The 20694-nt window shown below is 50.6% G+C and overlaps 1 protein-coding gene across 3 annotated transcripts in view; it reads left to right on the forward strand.

Moving 5' to 3' along the window:
- The first annotated feature begins 19301 nt into the window (after positions 1–19301).
- Positions 19302–20694, forward strand: part of RFT1 (RFT1 homolog) — a 46091-nt gene continuing 44698 nt past the window's right edge. For all 3 annotated transcript variants that reach the window (XR_008316799.1, XM_053299090.1, XM_053299091.1), the window contains exon 1: positions 19302–19504. Coding sequence is in view for 2 of the 3 variants with exons in the window: in XM_053299090.1 (XP_053155065.1) it covers positions 19442–19504 (63 nt within the window). In the remaining variant the exon portion in view is untranslated. The remainder of the gene's footprint in view (positions 19505–20694) is intronic.

Here is a 20694-nt window from a genome sequence, read left to right on the forward strand (position 1 = left end):
TGGTCTCTCCCCCTCTTGCCCCCCGACTCCCCGCTACATACCCCAGACCCCCTGAAACACACTCCACCCCCCAAACACCCTCTGTTGGTCTCTCCCCCTCTTGGGACCGTCACCGCTGCTGCTGCCTCCCACACCCGAATCCCCCTCCCTGCTGCTACATTACAGCTCCTCCTCTCTTCTTCCTCTCTCTCTCTCTTTCTCTCTCCTCATCCCTTCACTTCTTCTTCCTCCCACAGCTGCAGCCACACAGTATCCTACCTCCGACCTCACCTGGAGGTCCCCGCCATCGGTTATTTTTCTTTTGAAAGTTGTTTTATTTCATTTGTCTCTGCTTGGGGGTGAGTTGAGCAACAACACATAAATAGTGTGGTCTCCTCACTTCTGCCCCTCCATCGTTGAACTACCCCGGTTGCCTGTGCCTCGTGCGGCCGCCCTGTTGTGTCCCAGCCCAGGGGGTTGGCTGTTGGCGGCGCATCCGTGACCAGCAGTGAGCGGCAGGAGAAGGACCGGAAGAAGAGGGGTTAGTGCGTGTGCAATTGTGCACCTTTTGTTGCCCCCTTTCTCTCCCTAGCTGGCGGTTTTAAATAGGGACACCCCTATCTTGAAATGCATTTGGGTGTGGGGAGGAGGGAGAGGAGATGTACCGTTGTAACTTGTGTCTTCATGCCCAATAAAGAAATTGCTGCTGCTGTGTGTTGCGTTGCATTGCATGCGTCTTGCAGGTGGTTTTTGAACAGGTGCCTTCTTCCAGAGTGTTTCCTTGCCTCTGGGGCAGTCTGAGTGGGGTCAGGGGATCGGATGCTGCCACTACATGCTGGGCCAATGCCATGCCAGAGTGCTTCCTTGCCTCTGGGGCAGTCTGAGTGGGGTCAGGGGATCGGATGCTGCCACTACATGCTGGGCCAATGCCATGCCAGAGTGCTTCCTTGCCTCTGGGGCAGTCTGAGTGGGGTCAGGGGATCGGATGCTGCCACTACATGCTGGGCCAGAGTGCTTCCTTGCCTCTGGGGCAGTCTGAGTGGGGTCAGGGGATCGGATGCTGCCACTACATGCTGGGCCAATGCCATGCCAGAGTGCTTCCTTGCCTCTGGGGCAGTCTGAGTGGGGTCAGGGGATCGGATGCTGCCACTACATGCTGGGCCAATGCCATGCCAGAGTGCTTCCTTGCCTCTGGGGCAGTCTGAGTGGGGTCAGGGGATCGGATGCTGCCACTACATGCTGGGCCAATGCCATGCCAGAGTGCTTCCTTGCCTCTGGGGCAGTCTGAGTGGGGTCCTGGGTTCTGATGCTGCCACTACATGCTGGGCCAATACACACATATGATGATGAGGTTCAATCCATGATGCTGCCATCAAGTGTTTGCTGCTGCTTGCTTGCCATGGCATTGGGCGGGCAGAGTCACAGAGTGGGTGGGTTCAACCTCTGTTTAGGTGTGACTGGGTTCTGGTTTTGACTGTGTGCAATTTAGAGTCACTAAATAGGCTGCATTGAGTTTGATGCTCCCCCCACAGGAGCATTACTTGAGAACCACCCCCCAGAACCCACACTTTGTGTTCCAGTTCACTAAATAAGGCTTTCCTCCTTTGATCTGCAGGTTCCCAAGCGTTGACTGCATCCCTCCCCCACCCCCCGGTAGGTGCTGTGCCCTCCCCCCATCCACTCTCCCCCCCAAAAAAACTTAAAAACTTGCCACCCACACCACAACTACTCCACCCAACTGCCCGTGCCACCCACACCAGGGGTCCACCCTTTAACCCCCTATTTTTAAAAAAAACCCTCCCAGACCCATCTCCCCAATTGGCTTGGTTGACTCCCGAGTCCCAAATTCTAAAAGGACACCCTCCCCCTCACTTCAATTGGCTTCCCCCCCCATCAAAAAGTCTTCCTTTCCCCCCAATTGGCTTCCTTTTTTAAAAACAAACTCCCCCCCGCCCGCCGTCTCCAAATCAGCTGCCTTTTTTTTGGCCCCTAAGCCCCTCCAAATTATTTTTTTGACCCTGTCTCTGGCCTTCCTCCTAAAGTCTCCCTCCTTCTGACCTAGCAGCATGTCTGAGTGCCGTGTGGCGGGCAGGGCTCGCTCAAGGCTGGCGGGCAGAGGTGGGAGAGGCCAGGTGTGGGGTGCGCCTGCGGCACGGGGAGGGAGAGGACGCGGGGAGCCTGAGGACACCCCAGTTCTCCCCATTGGAGAATTCTTTGCTCCGGCCCCGTCTTTGGTGCGCAGGATTCAGTTCCCCACGCCTGCTGCCGCCAATCGCGGCAGAGGCAGAGGCACCGTTAGGGCTGTGGCGGGTCCCTCCTCGCCGGCGGCACCAGGTGCTGCTGAGCTACCGCCAGTTGTTGAGGTGGAGGAGACTGTGGAGTTGGAAGAGCAGGTAGAGGGCGGTGAGGACCGTGCGGCTGGCAGCGATGCAGCCAGGTTCTCCCTCCCTCTGGGGCCCCTTCCCCCTATCCTTTCGCCGCTCAGTGGGGCCCCCCCTCGTGAAGCCCGACACTCTGGTGGGGAGCGGTCTGGCGAGGTGGTGGAGGAGAGGCCTGCCTCTCCGATGCCAGTTCAGCCGGGCCCTTCCTCCGCTGTGGAGGGCGGAAGGGGCGGGTTGGGTGGCAGCAGTGGGCAGGCAGCGGCGGCCGCCCCCCCCCCTAGGACTGCAGCCACCCTGCGAGAAACGGCCTAGGACGGCGCCCAGGGCGCAGGAGGCCAAGGGCAGTGGTGCATGGGTGCATTTTGAGGTCCCTCAAGATGACCCATTCCACGCCCGCTGTGTCCACTGCAGGATGCTTGTCAGCCGTGGAAGGGACCCTGCGCACCTGGGTACGACGCCTATGTGGAGACACCTAGAGCGTCACCACCCAGGTCTCAGGGGACAGGCTGGCAGCGCTAGTGCGCCTTGTGCATCTGCCACTAGGGCGGGCAGCGGCAGTGTGCCAGCCAGCAGGCAGGCTACACTGCCCGTCCAGCGGTGGACGCAGTCCTCGGGCAGCCAGCGTATTGTTCGCGTGGACCATCATCACCTCACCCGCCTCATAGGGGAGATGATTTCCACCGATGACCAGCCGTTTCAGGTGGTCGAGAACAACGGCTTCCGCCGGATTCTCCAATACCTGGCTCCCGAATACGTCATCCCCTCAAGGACGACGTTCAGCCGGAACGTGGTCCCCTCCCTGTACCGCCGGTGCAGGGAGCTCGTGTCGGCCGAGCTGCGTGCAGCTCCGGCCGGGACAAGCGTGCATTTCACGACTGACCTCTGGACCAGTGTTAGTGGGATGCACGCTTCTTTCCTGGCCCTCACTGCCCACTGGTGGGGACCGGAGAGTGAGGGGACCTCCGCGGGCGATGCTTCCGGGTCCGGCGCGGCTCCCGCTGCACTACGGCACAGGTGGGCCGTCCTGCACGTGGAGACGATGCACACGAGGCACACCGCGGAGGAGGTGGCGGCCGTATTCGACCGCCAGATAGAGGAGTGGATTGGCGGGTGTCCACACCTCTCCTGCGGCTTCATTGTCACCGACAATGGAGCCAACGTTACCGCCGCTGTCGAGACAGTCATGGACTGTGTGAACATACGGTGTATGGCACACACGCTCCATCTGACCGTCAGGGACGCCCTTGGCCTTAAGGAGCTGAAGGCGTCCCAGGAGAAGGGGGCCCGCCCCATCCCAGCTGCTGTTGCTGCCACGGCCACGCTTGTGGATAAGTCCCGCAAGCTGGCCGCCCACTTCCACCGCAGCGAGAAGTCCAGGAGACTGCTTCGCCAGAAGCAGGATGACCTTGGCCTTCCTCGCCATCTCATCCCTACGGATGTGGAGACGCGGTGGAACTCCACCTTCCTCCTGTTCCAGCGCCTGTTGGAGCAGGAGAGAGCCCTTGTCGCCCTGGCGAGGGACGAGTCCTTGGATGTCTGCGACTTCTCGAACGCAGAGTGGAAGCAGATGTCCGAGGCGGTGTCGGCACTCGAGCCCTTCCAGCTTGCCACGAAGGGCTTGTGTGGCGACACCACTCCCTTGAGCCAGGCGCTGCCCACAGCTGTTGGTCTCGAGAAGCTGATGGGTGGACTCCATATCTCTCTGACCACGCCAGAGGGTCGTGCTCTGGCTGGGAGGCTGAGGTCTGGGGTTGACAAGCGGCTCGTTGATGTGCTGGGAGACAGGGAGGAGTATGTCCTTGCTTGTCTCTGTCACCCAGCCCTCAAGGGCAATGCCGTGAGTGCCGACGACTTGCCCAGGTGGAAGGGCATCCTCGTCGAGAAGGTATGGGAGGAGGAGGCCGCTAGGGCCCGCAGAGACCAGGGTGTTGGTAGTGGTGCGGGGGCAGCCCTCGCGGCCCAACCCGCACCCAGCAGCAGCATGGGCGGCCAGCCGGCGTCAGCTTCCCCTTCCCCTCCCTCTTCCCAGTCCAGCAGCGCGGCATCCCAGGCGGCGCCATCGCAGCAGCCATTTGCTACCGACTCGAGATCCGCCCAGTGGTTTCAGCGGTTCTGCTATGGCGCCATGCCTGGTATGCGGGAGGCTCGACCTGCCAGGCCCCCCTCCAGTGCTGAGCAATGCGTTGCGCAGTACTTGGAGGAGCCTGTGGAGGGAGACGGCGTGGACTGCGCACAGTTCTGGGCGAGCCGCCGCCGCGTCTGGCCGGACCTGGCGGTGGTGGCTGTGCGCCTCCTCTCCTGCCCCCCAACCAGTGTCCAGAGCGAGCGGGTGTTTTCACGTGCCGGGGACGTGGTGACACCCTCTCGCTCCCGCTTGGACCCTGGTCTGGTGGAGCAGCTGGTCTTCCTTAAGGTGAACCTCCCCCTGTTGGGCTACCCCAAGCTGCAGTTTGAGACGGGCGAGTGATTACCGTGGGTTGCCCCATGGTTGGTCACCTGCCTGGCTCGACCTCTGTGCTTATCCCTACCCTCCCCCCTTCCACCTCTAGCTGAGCTGACGTGACAGATGCTGAGCCGTGCCAGCCAGTCGCAGCGTGTAGTGTGCCCACACAGAGATGCAGTTGTAGTAGTAGTTGTAGTGCTGCGACTGGCCAGATGTTTACAATGCCCACGCCCACCTAAAAAGAAACCCAATGATGACCAGCACAGGCCCTTTATCTATCCACCTGTCAGCATTTGGGGACCTGGCGTGGGCACGGCACACACCCCCAAAGTAGCACAGCCCACGGAGTACTAGACTTAGCGGCAGCGGCGGGTATACGTTCTAAAATGCAGTGTAGATATGTAAATACTGTATGTAAATAAACATGTAAATAATTTTTTCTTTAAAAACCCCATGTCAAAATCAAGCCTCAAAATTATGCAAAAGAAAGAAAAAAAGGTGACAGAGGGAGAACAAAATGATGAATGCCAAATGAATTGATTTTATTGAAAATGTTGCCAGAAATCATGTGTGGGGGGCTTGGTTTACATGGAGAAAATGACTGGGTGATTTTTTCAAATGAAACGAATGAATTATTATCATCTTATGTTCATCTTGATTGTGGTCACTGTTGATGTTGGCTGATGGCAAAAAAACCCAAAACCATCAGAATAGCAATGAACTGGCCGCCAACACAACATATTGATTGATAACTGTGCAGGGGGGGAATTGGGTCTGTGTGTGTGTGTGTGTGGTGCAGGCTCAGTCTGTCTCTTCCTGTTGTGTGTCTGTCTGTCTGTCTGTCTGTGTGAATGGATGCCTAGCACTGTCTCTGTGTGTGGATGCTTTCTGTGTGTAGTGTGGTGTGTGTCTGTCTACATGTTTTTTTTCCTCCCCCCCATGCCTCCCTCCATCCTTCCCCTCTCATCCTCTCCCCTTCCTCTTCACCACCTTCCATCCTCCCTCCCTTCCAGCCCACCACCGCCTCACCTGCCCCCAACCCCAGTCTGGCAGATGATGAGAGTCTGGTCTCTCCCACCGAAGCACACACGTGAGCACGTGTGTGCACAAATATGTGGCTGACCAACTCTGAGCCGGACCCTCCCCCCTTCAATCCCCTCTACATCCCTCTCCCCCTCCCCTTTCCTCCCCCCTGCCTCCCTGCCTCCCTCCCCCCTCCTAGCTAGCAGCGCACACATACACACACAAAACACCTGTGGTGGCAAACACCACCAGCACACATGCACTCACACTGGTGCCACCACCACCTCTGCCTTGGGCCTCTGTGTCCTTGAGCAGATATGTGGTGGTGGACCAGAGAAGCATTTCTTTCCAGCAAGGCAAAAGGCATGCACTCACTGCACACACACACACACACACACACACGAAGAGGTGAAAGGACGAGAAGAGGCAACTTCTAGAACCAGCAGCAGCAGGTGAGTGTCATCGTGTAATTGTGTTGCTTCCCAAGGCCACTGCCCATGCTCAATGCTCAGTCTGCTGAAACTAAAGAACTAGCTACAATCATCCTTCCTCACACGCAGCTCAGCTGCACAGCACACTGACTAACTAGACACTACAGCTGGTGGTAGAAAAAACAGAAGTCTAGATTCTAGAAGATGTCCTGGTGGATTTTAAACTTTCAAATCTGTGCTAGGATTGCCTTGCCTCCTCCTCCTCCTCCTGCCTGTAATTGTGCCCTCTCCCCTTGCAGTTGCGCCGTCGTGATGGGTTGGTGATGTGCGTGCGCCGTCTACTTAGCTCTCTCCTCCTCATGTTGGCTGGGCTTGCCAGGCACTGGCTGGCAGCAGCTGTTGGCTGTGTGCTAGGCTCAGGCTGTGGCGCGCGTGACTGGACTGGGAATGTTATTGTAGCGGCAACACTGGTTGTGGTGGTAGCAGTAGTAGCTGTTGTTGTTTCTGGGCTGGTGGCTGCTGGCCTGTGCTGACTCTGCGCACTTGGTCTGGTCTGGTCTGGTCATTGGGATGCAGATGTAGGGTGTGTGTGTGCATCATCCATGGGGAGCATCAGAGCAGAGCAGGTTGGCTGGCTTCTGTCTGTCGGGCCTAGTCAGTGGCAGGCACTGAGTGAGGCGGTGGTTTCTTTGGGCATCACGTCACCCATCATGCAGAGCGGCAGGTCTGCTGCTCTGCTGCTCCGCCTCCTGCTTCTTCTCTGTGTGTGCTGCTCTTGTGCTTAGTGTGCTGCTCCGCTGCTGCTGCTGTGCTGGCAGGCAGCACAGCAGTGGCCTTTTTGTTAGATCAGAGAGTGGGTGTTGTCTCTCTGAGTGTCCTCCTCTTACTTGCTTGGATAGGAGTGGTGGTAGTAGGTAGGCATTAAGATGGACTGACTAGGTGTTGTTACGTGTTAGGGCGCCCAGAGAGAGGGGCCAAAAAGATGGGGTGGCAATTGTTGGGTTGCTCCTAGTATTATTGGTGAATTTCTGAAGAAAATTTTTTTTCCCATTGGCTAGAATGGGGGTTCGGGGCTGCCCCAGACCCGCCTCTGTGGGGTGGCAGCACCGCCAAAGTGGGTCCGGGGCCATGGCAAAAATGCCCTCAGTCCCTCCCAGCAATCCCCGTAGAGATAGGAGTGATGGTTCTGTTGTTTTTCTGAGGTGTTCTGAGTGAGTGTGGATTCTGTGATAGCAAATGAGAGTGGATTCATGGTGTCTCATTGGAAATCTCATAAGCTATCATAGAATCAACACTCAGAATACCTCAGAAAAACAACAGAACCATCACTCCTATCTCTACGGGGATTGCTGGGAGGGACTGAGGGCATTTTTGCCATGGCCCCGGACCCACTTTGGGGGTGCTGCCACCCCACAGAGGCGGGTCTGGGGCAGCCCCAAACCCCCATTCTAGCCAATGGAAAAAAAAATTTCTTCAGAAATTCACCAATAATACTAGGAGCCACCAATTGCCTTGGGATTTTTGGGGTGGAGGACACCCATGGGTGGCTACCACCCACCCCAGCTTTTTTGCCCCTAAGGGCTCCACATTGTGAGTTATGGGCAAAAATTTATTTTTTGAAAAAAATTTGTAAAAAATCAGAGGAAGGTCCAATCGACTTGAAATTTGGGTGGCAGGTAGAACACAATGTCCCCTTCAAAACCAGCCACTTTTTGTGATCCGAACCGGTTCGAAACCGAACCGGACCGGGGGGGTGGTCTGGCAAAACCAAAACCGAACCACCCCGGTCCGGTCCGGACCCGGTTCGGACCCGAACCGAACCGGGAGAACCGGTTTTATGCACATCCCTACATAGATGCCATATTACTCTGGTTCTAAAAGACTTACACTGGCTACCAGTAGGTTTCCAGGCAAAATACAAAATGCTGGTTATTACCTATAAAGCCCGTAACGGCTTGGTCTCACGTTATTAAAGAGAACACCTACTTTGTTATGAACCCCGCCACCTATTAAGATCTCCAGGGGAGATTTGTTTGATGGTGCCACTGGCTGGTCTGGTGATGACTCAAAGGCATACCTTCTCTCCCCAGGGCTGTGAAATGCACTTCCTGCTGAGATTAGGGCACTCCATCCCTGTTGGCTTTTAGGAAACAACTGAAGACACATCTCTCTTCAGCCAAGCTTTTTGGTGAGTTGGTGTGTTTTTATGGGTATTTTAATTTGATCTTTTATATGTTTGAGTTTTTAAAAAAATGGTTTATTTTATGTTGTAAACATGCTAGACACTTTGGTAGTGTACACATTTGTTAAATAAATAAGTATATAATAAATAAATGGTTTTAAAAATTAAAATATATACTGAAGCATACATAGTCTTATGATTTTATTTTTTTGCGGGGAGGAATCAACCCCAGTATTTCCTGAGTTATTACTACTACAATTACAGCTACAACTACAAATAGCTTTATTATCCTCTTAAGTTCCCATAATAACAGCATACCTGCCAACATGTCCCTATTTTCTCATTTAACTGAATGGGAAAATAGGGACATGTTGGCATGTGTGATAATAGGGTAAAAGCAATGAAAGGCACTTATTGTTCATTTTGCCCACTGAGAGTTCTGAGGCCAGGAGTACAGTGTAAGTCCTGGCAAGTGAATTCCTGGTTCTGAACATAATTGCTTGATAAGGAGAGTCTAGGAGAGTCTGGCACTTCTGGAGGTAAACAAATGTTTCCTTCCCCCTAGAGTTGCCATGCCCCTCGGAATTCTGGGTTTGACCCGGATTTTAAGCATCTCACCCAGATTTCTTAGCCCTCCCTCTCCCTCTCTTTCCTTATATGGACTTTTATTTTAATCTCTCCACTGAGGCAGCAGTGAGGTGGCAAGGGGTCTTGCCAGGCCATGCAAGGTGGGGTGAAGTGGGCAATGTACAGGTGCACCTAAGTACTTTTGGAGCCTGGACCTAAAGACCTTTGGAGCCCGCCCCTGCCCCACAAGTTAAGTATCAGCCCCCTACACACACACACACACACATGCCCACACACACACCGTGAAATATGCAGTGTTTTTTAACAGGTGGGTCCTTGAGGGCACAAACAGCAACTGAACTCACAAGAATGTGAGAATATAAAACAGAATAAATAGTCTTTATTTCCTATTGTGTTTGTGATTAAGATTGTAAGATTGTGGTTATCAAGCTCTAGCACCAGATACAAGGAGAAAGTAACATGTGACTCTCTTTTTAAAACTCAAATGACCAGATTATAAACTTGTACTTAAAATAATTAGAAAGCAGCCAATGTAAGATCAGTTTTGAAAAAAGAGATCCAGGTGAGTATTGAGGAAATGATAACCTGGACAGCTTGCTGATTCTTCCAAGTACATTGCGGGGAAGCATAATTAAGGATAATATTATAAAATATATAGAAGAACAAGCCTTGCTTAAGTAGAAGTTAGCAGCACTGATTTGGGATTCAGCAAAAATATCTGAGTTCTCACAATGTGCAGTTCAGCAATTTGGATTTTCCGGTAAGCTGGCGCAGGGTTGATCATAAGAACCTGCCCTCTCTGTACATGGGCTTTTGAAAGCTTTTGTCAAAGTTCATCATCAAAGTAAACTTAGAAGTCATGGGATTAGAGAATAGGTTCTTCTAGAGATCGATAACTGGTTAAAGGACAGGAGGCAGAAAGTAGCATAATGGAAAAATTTCAAAATGGAGTAAGAAGTGGGGTCTTCCCAGTCTCAAGGATCATTTTTGGGACCAGTGCTTATCAACTTATTCATAAACTATCTGGAATAGTTACAGTGAAGGGGCTTCCATCAACCTGATGGAAGATCTCCAATTAGGAATTGACAGAGGGCTCGTGACTCTGTTACTCCTTTTTGATCTCTCAGCAGCTTTAGATACTATCAACCCTAGTATCCTTCGGGACCGCCTGAGAGGGTTGGGATGGGAGGCACTGCTTTGCAGTGGTTCTCCTTCTACCTCTTGGGCAGTTTCCAGGTGGTGTTGCTTGGAGACTGTTCTTCAAAATGTGAACTTTCATATGGCGCCCCTCAGGACTCCATATTGTCTCCAATGCTTTTTAACATCTGTATGAAACTGCTGGGATAGATCAGGAGATGTGGTGCAGGGTGTTATCAGTATGCTGATGATACCCAAATCTATTTCTCCATGTCAGAGTCATCAGGAAAAGACATAACATCCCTAAATGCCTGCCTGGAGACGGTGATGGGCTGCATGAGGGATAACAGAGACTGAATCCAAATAAGATGGAGTTATGTTTCCCAGACTATGGAAAACACCTATATCAGGCAGCAGCGATATAGGAAGATGCTGAAAGGCAGCATCTCATACTGCGTGGGAGGAGGCAATGGTAAACCCCTCCTGTATTCTACCAAACAAAACCACAGGGCTCTGTGGTCGCCAGGAGTCGACAAACTCGATGGCACAACTTTACTTATTTTGCGGAGTTGGAACTCAGGAGACAATTTGATCTACTGGTTCTGGAGGAGTCATACTTCCGCAGAAGGAATAAGTATATGCAGTCTGGGAGAGCTTCTGGAGCCATACCTCTCCCTGTGCCTCAGGTTGAGACAGAAATCTCAATTTTTTTGGTATTATTTCATCGGATACACCAGCTGCATCCATTTTTTCTAGGGATGTGCATGAAGTGTTCTGTGCACATCTGGGGGGTGGGAGGTCAGAGAGTGGGTGTTTTAAAAGGAGGAAGGTGGGTCTTACTGCCCCTCCATTGCACCTGTGCCCCTTGCAGCGCTATTGGTAGCTAGTAAACGCTGCACCGGGTGGCTGCTTCCTGTTCCCAGCAGTGCATGCATGGCCTTGGCACACAAATGGTGTCTGTGTGTGCGTGGACGCCATCTTGAGTGGTCAGCAACACCATGCAGAAGAGCAATGGAGGTACAGGTAAGACCTGCCTTCCTCCCTTTAAAGCGCCCGCTCGCCCCCTGATGAAACAATTTGGCTGGGGCAGCATGAAGCATTTCAGTGCCTGGAATTAGAGGCACTGAAATGCCTCATTCACATCCCTAGTTTCTTCAGATAAACGGACTCAGAACAGTAGTACATATGCTGGTAAACTCCAGACTTAACTACTGCAATGTGTTCTATGTGGGGCTGCAGTTGGTACAGAATACGGCAATCAGGTTGGTCTCTGGGTCATCTCAAAGAGACCATATTACTCCTATATTATAAGAACTATAAAGCCCTAAACAACTTAGGCCCACGGTATTTAAGAGAACATCTTCTCTATGAGTCTCATTGCCAATTGAGATAATCCGGAGAGATTCAACTGCAGTTGGGACCAGCTTGTCTGGTGGCTACACAGGAATAGGCCTTCTCTGTTGCCACCCCGAGACTCTGGAACATGCTCCCTGCTGAAATAAGAGCCTCCTCATCTCCTGATAACATTTAGAAAGTCTCTAAAGACAGATATATTCACCCAAGCTTTTTAACTAGACTTGTGGTTTTAAATTGTTTTAAGGTTTTAATTTGTTTTATGTAGTTGTAAATTGCCTAGAGATGTATTACAAACATAATATACTTATTTATTTGTAGTGGCCCAAAGCTTATTTGGGGTGCAGAGCTGTTTGAATCTCATTTGTACTGCTGCAATGAGTTGGTTGCATGTGGGGCTGCCCTTGAAGATGGCTTGGAAACTGCAGTCAGTATAAAATAGTTGCTAGATTATGATAGCAAGATTGGAAATATCCATCCAGTCTTGCTGTGACTCCCATTTATGGACTCAAGTCAAGGACCTGGTTTTAACTTTTAACTTTGAAGTCTTAAATGGTTTGGTTTGGGACCAGGGTACACTGAGTACTTGTTCCCACATGAACTTGTTCACTAATTAAAATCTGCTTCAGAGACATTTCTTCAGGGTCCCCAAGCCTTCAGAGGTGGGATGGTCCTGAGTTGTGATAGGACTTTCTCAGTTGTGACACTGACTTTGGAATGCTCACTCTGATGTCTTTTCATCACCAGGTGAAGAAGATTTTTTAATTCAGTCACCCTGGTCTTTTAGATCTTTATTTTTTTTGTATCATTCTTACCTGTTAGTTTTTCTGTTCATTTTGTTGTTTTTATGTGATTACTGTATTTCCTTCATTAGCCACTCTGGGAGGCTTTTACCCGAAGAGCACTGTGTAAATCCTTTAAACAAAACAACAATTAAAATCCATATCCCTTATTTGTAGGCAAATTACCAAGATGAAATCAATACAACTAGCAGAGCATCTGTGTGCTAGTACTTGATTGCTCCCCTCTCTCCCAGCCACAGCCCCTCTGACCTCAGAGATCTCTCCACCCTCACCTGAACCACACTCCTGCTCCTCCGTCTCCATCCAGTTGCCTCCATCCCCTTCACCCCTCTTGTTCATGGCTGCAGCATTGCTAGTACCTATTGGCCCCCAATCCCCAGAGACCTCCTCACCCCACAGGAACAGCAGCAGTTGACCAGGCCCTTTCTCACTGCTGCCACTGCCATAGCCACTTGTTCCTCTCAGGCCACCGGCAAGCTCGGGACCATGCCTTGCCCCACTACGTTCCTCCGCCAATGGCTTCGGTAGCCCCAAACAGCAGCAGTGGTTGACTGGGCCCTTCCTTGCTGCCAATAGGCACTGCCATGGCCGCTCATTCCCCTCAGGCTGCTGACAGACTAGGGCCTGTCCCTTGCCTTGCCTTCCCTTCTTTCTCTCTTTCCTCCCTCCCTTTTCTCACATTCTTTCTCCTCCACGTGTTCTTCCCCTCTTTCATCCCCACCCTTTCTCTCTCTTCCTGAGTTAGCAGATCTTGTTCATCTTTTTCCTCATCAAATTCACACAACAGCAGCCTCCTTCTCCTGAAGGGGCTCTTTCTTCCCTCACAACTACTCTCTTTGCAGACCCCTGCCCGCTATCCTTTTATCTACATAGATTCCTCTCCTCTATAATCAAGAACATCTTCCGACCAGTAACAGTTGCATTCCAACTGATCTTCACCATCACAGGCTCCTCCTCCCTATCTGCATGTGGAATCCCCACTGCCCAATCCCCACGGTAATTCTGCTCATGAACTCTTGTGAGATCTGCCACACATGGGATTATCCACAGGTATGCCTTAGAGCAGGGCCAGATTAAGGGTAACTGATGCCCTAAACACAGCCCAACAATGATGCCCCCCCTCAGCCCCCTCCATTGCTTAACTGACAAGACATTATTTACAAGCAAATTATTTACTTATACCTTAATATGTATTTAAATTTTTAAAAGTTTTCTTCTAGAAAAAAACAGTAAAACAAAACAGTTCCACTAATCAGTTCCTATAATCCTATATAATAACACCCTAAGGTACCTGCGTCCGTGTCTCTTGCGGGTGTTCTGCGCATGCGTGGCGTACGCGCCGCTCCGCTGGTGAGGAGGCCGCTCGGATCCCTGGCGGCAGGGCTTAAGAGCCCTCCGCTGCCGCTACAGCCCTCAAGAGCAGCCGCTCGGATTGGGCCGCGTCTGTGGCGCTGGCCGGAGCAGCCATTCCGGTGGTGGGGAGGCCGCTTGCCGCCCTGGATCCCCGGCGGCAGAGTTTAAGAGCCCTCTGCCGCCACTACAGCCCCCAGGAGCGGCTGCTCGATAATGCTGTGTCCGCAGCGCCGCTGAGGGAGGCCGCACCCACGGCCTCTAAGCAGGGGGCCGCCCTTGATTCTCGGTGGGGGGGGGGCTTAAGAGCCCTCCGCTGCCGCTACAGCCCCCAGCGCAGCTGCTCCTATTAGGCCTGGCCATGTGCTCCTGACCGGCCTAGGAGCTGCTACGGACGTCCTCTTTCCAGCGAGTCAGAGAGAGGACTGAGCCGACGCAGGCGTGCAGCCGGCTCCCCTGTTCACAACTCTTCTAGCGCCCGTTAATGTAACAGGCTTAACAGTCACTAGTTTCTTATAAATAGCCACAACTATTTATAATTGATTGAATGATTGATAAAAATATTTAATCTTCAAGGTCAGACATCATAACATATGACCATCTTTACATGAAGTTTTATCAATATTTTGTATTGCTCTTTACAGTAATCATTCGCAAATCAATGACTTTTTACTTCAGATACATACATAGTTTAGTAGTTTCTCGAAACCTTAGTCGCTCACTGAGCCAAAGAAAACGTTTTTTAAACAATGCAGAATAAAGTCGAACATGGCAGATAAAAACAATTACAAAAAATCAACTAAACAGTGAAATGGCAGTGAAATGCTAGGTGGCAAAAGAAATGCAAGGTGACAATAAGGGAGGCAAAAAGAGAGTTTGAGGAACATTTAGCTAAAAGTATCAAGGGGAATAACAAAAACTTCTTTAAATACATCAGAAGCAGGAAACCTGCCAGGGAGGCTGTTGGACCATTAGACAATGAGGGAGTGAAAGGGATTATTAAGGAGGATATGGAGGTTGCACAGAAGCCTAATGAGTTCTTTGTGTCCATCTTCATGGCAGAGGATACAGAGCATATACCTGTTCCTGAAGCAGACTTTTCAGGGATGGAGGCTAAAGAACTGAGTCAGAGGAAAGTGATGAGAGATGATGTTCTCAACTGTCTGGAAAAACTGAAAGCTAATAAATCGCCAGGGCCAGATGGCATCCATCTAAGAGTCCTCAAAGAACTCATATGAGAAACTGCTGACCTCCTTGCCAAAACATATAGTTTATCCCTGCAATCAGGCTCTGTACCGGAGGACTCTAAGGTAGCAAATGTAACACCAATTTTCAAAAAGGGATCCAGGGGCAATCCGGGAAATTACAGGTCTGTTAGCTTAACGTCCATTCCAGGCAAACTGATGGAAAACATCCTCAAGGAAAAGAATTGTAAAGCACCTAGAAGAACAGGCCCTGCTGGAGGAGAACCAGCATGGCTTCTGCAAAGGTAAATCTTGCCTCACAAACCTTTTGGAGTTCTCTGAGAGTGTCAACAAGTCTGTGTATCAAGGTGATCCAGTTGACATAGTATATCTGGACTTCCAAAAAGCTTTCGACAAAGTTCCTCATCAAAGTCTCCTGAGGAAACTTAGCAGTCATGGGATAAGGGGACAAGTACATGTGTAGACTGCAAACTGGTTCAAAGACAGGAAACAGAGGGTAGGGATAAATGGAGAGTTTTCACAATGTAGGGAAGTAAGAAGTGGGGTTCCCCAAGGATCTGTACTCAGACCGGTGCTTTTTAACTTATTCATAAATGATCTAGAAGCAGGGGTAAGCAGAAAGGTGGCCAAATTTGCAGATGATACCAAACTCTTCCGGGTAGTGAAATCCAAAACGGATTGTGAGGAGCTCCAAAAGGATCTCTCCAGATTGGGGGATTGGGCGACAAAATGGCAAATGCAGTTCACTGTTGGCAAGTGTAAAGTGATGCACATTGGGACAAAAAACCCCAACTTTATGAATACGCTGATGGGATCTGGGTTGTTGGTGACTGACCAGGAGAGGGATCTTGGGGTCGTTGTGGACAGCTCGTTGAAAGTGTCGACTCAATGTGCAGCAGCTGTGAGAAAGACCAATTTCTTGCTAGGGATCATTAGGAAGGGAACTGAAAATAAAAGTGCTAATATTATAATGCCCTTATACAAAACTATGGTGCGGCCACATCTGGAGTACTGCGTACAATTCTGGTCACCACATCTACAGAAGGACATCGTAGAACTGGAAAAGGTGCAGAAGAGGGCAACCAAGATGATCAGGGGCCAGAGCACCTTTCTTATGAGGCAAGGCTACAACACCTGGGGCTTTTTAGTTTAGAAAAAAGATGACTGCGGGGAGACATGAAAGAGGTCTATAAAATCTTGCATGGAGTGGACAGAGAGAAATTCTTCCCCCTCTCACATAACACTAGAACCAGGGATCATCCCATGAAACTGATTGCCAGGAAATCTAGGACCAACAAATGGAAGTTCTTTTTCACACAACACATAATCAGCTTGTGGAATTCTCTGCCACAAGATGTGGTGACAGCCAACAACCTGGATGGCTTTAAGAGGGGTTTGGATAACTTCATGGAGGAGAGGTCTATCATCGGCTACTGGCTGTAGGGCTGTAGGCCATCTCCAGCCACAAAAGCATGATACCTCTGAGTTCCAGTTGCAGGGGAGTAACAGCAGGAGAGAGGGCATGCCCTCAACTCCTTCTTGTGGCTCCCAGCGTCATCTGGTGGGCCACTGTGAAACAGGATGCTGGACTAGATGGGCCTTGGGCCTGATCCAGCAGGGCTTTTCTTATGTTCTTATGTTCAGTGAAAGAGTTAAGGGTAGGGGTGTGCAATTCGGATTTTCGGGTGATTCGGCTCGGACCCGAGCCGAATCACCCCCGTTCTGTTTTGTGCCCGAATCTGGGTCACCCGAATCACCCTTGGTTCGGTTCGGATTCGGATTTAATCCGAATCCGAATCCGAATTGATTCGGGGGGGTAAAAAGGGGCCCAGGGGCAAAATTTTGGGGTGGGGTGGTAGTGCCCAATGGGTAGAGTCTACCACCCCAATTTCAGGGGGATTGGGCAAAGTCCTGATTTTTTGTGAATTTTTAAAGTTTTAGTGACTTTGGGGCAGTTCGGGGGCATAGCATGGGATTTGGGCAAAAGGAGTGGGGTGGGGTGGTAGTGCCTAATGGGTGCAGGCTACCACCCCAATTTCAGAGGGATTGGGCAAAGGGCTGATTTTTGGTAAATTTCTGAAAATTTCATGTCTTTGGGGCAGATTGGGGCATATTGGGGCAGAAAGTGGGGGCTGGGGCAGAATAGTGGGGTGGGGTGGTAGTGCCTAATGGGTGCAGGCTACCACCCCAATTTCAGGGGGTTTGGACAAAGGGGTGATTTTTTGAGAATTTTTGAAGTTTTGGTGACTTTGGGGCAGTTTGGGGGCAGAAAGTGGATCTGCCCCAAAATAGTGGGGTGGGGTGGTAGTGCCTCATGGGTGGAGGCTACCACACCAATTTCAGGGGGATTGGGCAGAGGGCTGATTTTTTGAGAATTTTTGAAGTTTGGGTGTCTTTGGGGCAGATTGGGGGCAGAAAGTGGATCTGCCCCAAAGGAGTGGGGTGGGCTGGTAGATAGTGCCTGATGGCTGGAGGCTACCACCCATCCCCAATTTAAGAGTGATTGGGCAGAGGGGTGAATTATGGTGAATTTATTTGTATGAGGTTTGTCTTCATAAGGTGAAGTGTGCTAAATTGATTACTTCCTCATATTATTCATAGTAAAGGAAAGTGTGAAAAAGTGAAAGTGGGGTCATGAGAGTTGTTTAATTGAAAAAAATCTCATTTGCTATGATAGAATGAGAATTCACACCTCAGAAAAAACTTCTGAGGTGTGAATTCTCATTCTATCATAGCAAATGAGATTTTTTTTCAATTAAACAACTCTCATGATCCCACTTTCACTTTTTCACACTTTCCTTTACTATGAATAATATGAGGAAGTAATCAATTTAGCACACTTCACCTTATGAAGACAAACCTCATACAAATAAATTCACCATAATTCACCCCTCTGCCCAATCACTCTTAAATTGGGGATGGGTGGTAGCCTCCAGCCATCAGGCACTATCTACCAGCCCACCCCACTCCTTTGGGGCAGATCCACTTTCTGCCCCCAATCTGCCCCAAAGACACCCAAACTTCAAAAATTCTCAAAAAATCAGCCCTCTGCCCAATCCCCCTGAAATTGGTGTGGTAGCCTCCACCCATGAGGCACTACCACCCCACCCCACTATTTTGGGGCAGATCCACTTTCTGCCCCCAAACTGCCCCAAAGTCACCAAAACTTCAAAAATTCTCAAAAAATCACCCCTTTGTCCAAACCCCCTGAAATTGGGGTGGTAGCCTGCACCCATTAGGCACTACCACCCCACCCCACTATTCTGCCCCAGCCCCCACTTTCTGCCCCAATATGCCCCAATCTGCCCCAAAGACATGAAATTTTCAGAAATTTACCAAAAATCAGCCCTTTGCCCAATCCCCCTGAAATTGGGGTGGTAGCCTGCACCCATTAGGCACTACCACCCCACCCCACTCCTTTTGCCCAAATCCCATGCTATGCCCCCGAACTGCCTCAAAGTCACTAAAACTTTAAAAAATTGCCAAAAATCAACCATGAACCGAATCACCCGAATTTTTTGTGCCCGAAATTCGGGTGATTCGGCTCGTGCCCGAAAAAATTCGGGGGGCATCGGGGGTGATTCGGTTCGGCCCCGAATCACCCGAAATTGTTCGTTTCGGGCACAGATCGTTCTGTGCCCGAAATTTTTTGCACATCCCTAGTTAAGGGCATGATAGTGGGGGGGGGACTCTGTGGTGCCCCCCCTTCCCGTTATGCCCTAAGCACGTGCTTGTTTTGCCTTATGGTTAATCCAGGGCTGCCTTAGAGAATTCTATCTATCTATCTATCTATATTCCAAGAAGTACTTTGGCACAAATAAAAGATGTTGGGCAGGTATGCTGCTAGAACCCTGATAGAGGGCATTTTCTGAGTTGAAAGGAGGTATGATTACTTACACACACAGAGAAATCTGTAATATGCATTTTAACAGCATATTGTAGAGGACAAGGATATGCTCCAAGTGGCATAGTTCGGGCTGGCGCGCCCGAAGCTGATTTCGGGATGCAAAGCGATTCAAATTCTGTAACTGATTAGACTGCATCGGCACTGCACCTCTTATAGGGAAATGTGGAACAAATAGGAACCAACTTCAGCCTCCTCAGTCAGTGGAATGTGTGACCGTAGAAAACGTGTACGCGAGGAGATGAGAAGGCAGTGGCACTCTAAGAAACTACACGCAGATTTATCGAGTGTCATGTGCCCTCACAGGCTCATTCCCACTGTTGCTCCGTGAAGTATTCTCCCCAATCCCTGCACCCAGGAAGAAACGCCGACCTCGTCCCTCGCTCCAACACGGAAGCAGCCTTGTCGGGGCTGCACAAGCTGCTAGCGAGGAGGACGAGCAGCAGGCTGCTACCGCCCTCTCTAGCTGACGAGATCCGAGCGCGCCGGGGCGGAGCCACTTTTTCTCTCCTCTCCTTCCCAGGAAGCGACGCTTAGCGGGTGGGAGGGAGGAGAGGAGACTGGGGATGAGGCTGGCGCGACGGCAGGGAGCCCCCCCGGCATATGCTCGCGGGAGCTGAGAAGTCCCCCCCTCCGGCTGGGAGGCTGTGGCGGCAGGAGAGATGGGCTCTCAGGACGTGCTCAGGGAGACGACCCGGCTGGCCTCCTCCAGCGCCCTCCTGCAGGTACCGACCAGCGGGTGATGGGCATGGACAGAGGAGAGGGCTCGGCACCAGCAGCAGCGCCTACAGCTGCTGCTGCGATTCCCCTGAGCCCCCCGCCTTGGTGGGCTCTCCCCTGAGCAGCTAAGTGGCGAGGCAGATGTGGCGTTGAAGGCGCCTTGCGTGCCTCTCCTCGGAGCCCAGTGAACAGGGCTCCTGATTATTCTCCAAGCAGCAGAAAAGGGTTGGCGCCACAGTTCCGGTGTGTGTGTGTGATCGCCATCCGAGGCAGACCGTCTTTTTGCCCTGCCGCTTCCACGCTTCCTTCCAGCAGGCGCTAATAAAGCAACCGCGATTTCTCTGTCTCTCACTTAAAGGGACGCTTCCCACGCTAGGATACAGTTTCGTGCTTTGAGAAATGGATACATGGGCTAGAGAGCTGCTGTCAACTGCAGGCTTCCTGACGCGCACATGTGGCTTTTAAGCCGGAGTACATACGTTTCAAAACACCCACTTGACTTCCTCACATGATGCTGTGGTTGTATTATGCACATATTACACACTCTAAAGAAAATATGTGCCTTCCTAATTAGAAAGCACTTCTGTGAAGAAGAAAAATATATATGGACATGTATTATTGAATCTGAGTAATTGGTCTCTCTAGCTCAATAATGGCTACACTAACTGATTTTCCAGGGTTTCAGAGAGGGTCTTTCACAGTACCTGCCAGGGATGGAATCTGAGACTTTCTGCATGGAAAACAGGTGCTCTTTGTGAGTTGTGAAGGATTACGGCTAAATAAATAAATATCGGATGATTGTGCAATTGTGTACAGTATTTCACAACATGAACAGAATCCACAGCCAACTGTGACACCCTCCCTAAGGCATATTCTATATATGACAATCTGTATTTGGTTTCATACTGTCCCATGAATGGATATTTCAGAGTGTCTTTCACAAAAGTGCTTTCTCTAGAAAATGTGCAGTGTTTGAAGTGGTCAACAGGAAGGCAGGAGTCCCCAGAGATTCAGCTGTACAAATAAATCTTTAGACACATTTTAAGGCCATGTGAATACAATTCATTGCTTCAAGCAATTTTTGACTTGAGGTAGAACAGGCGAAGATTGAGATTCAAGGAACATGTTCACAGGAGATAGAACTATTTGTCAGCAACACAACACAACAATAAATCAAAATAAATTTGATTTAATA

The sequence above is a fragment of the Hemicordylus capensis genome, chromosome 2 (genome assembly GCF_027244095.1).
Source record: "Hemicordylus capensis ecotype Gifberg chromosome 2, rHemCap1.1.pri, whole genome shotgun sequence".
In the NCBI taxonomy this organism is placed as follows: domain Eukaryota; kingdom Metazoa; phylum Chordata; class Lepidosauria; order Squamata; family Cordylidae; genus Hemicordylus; species Hemicordylus capensis.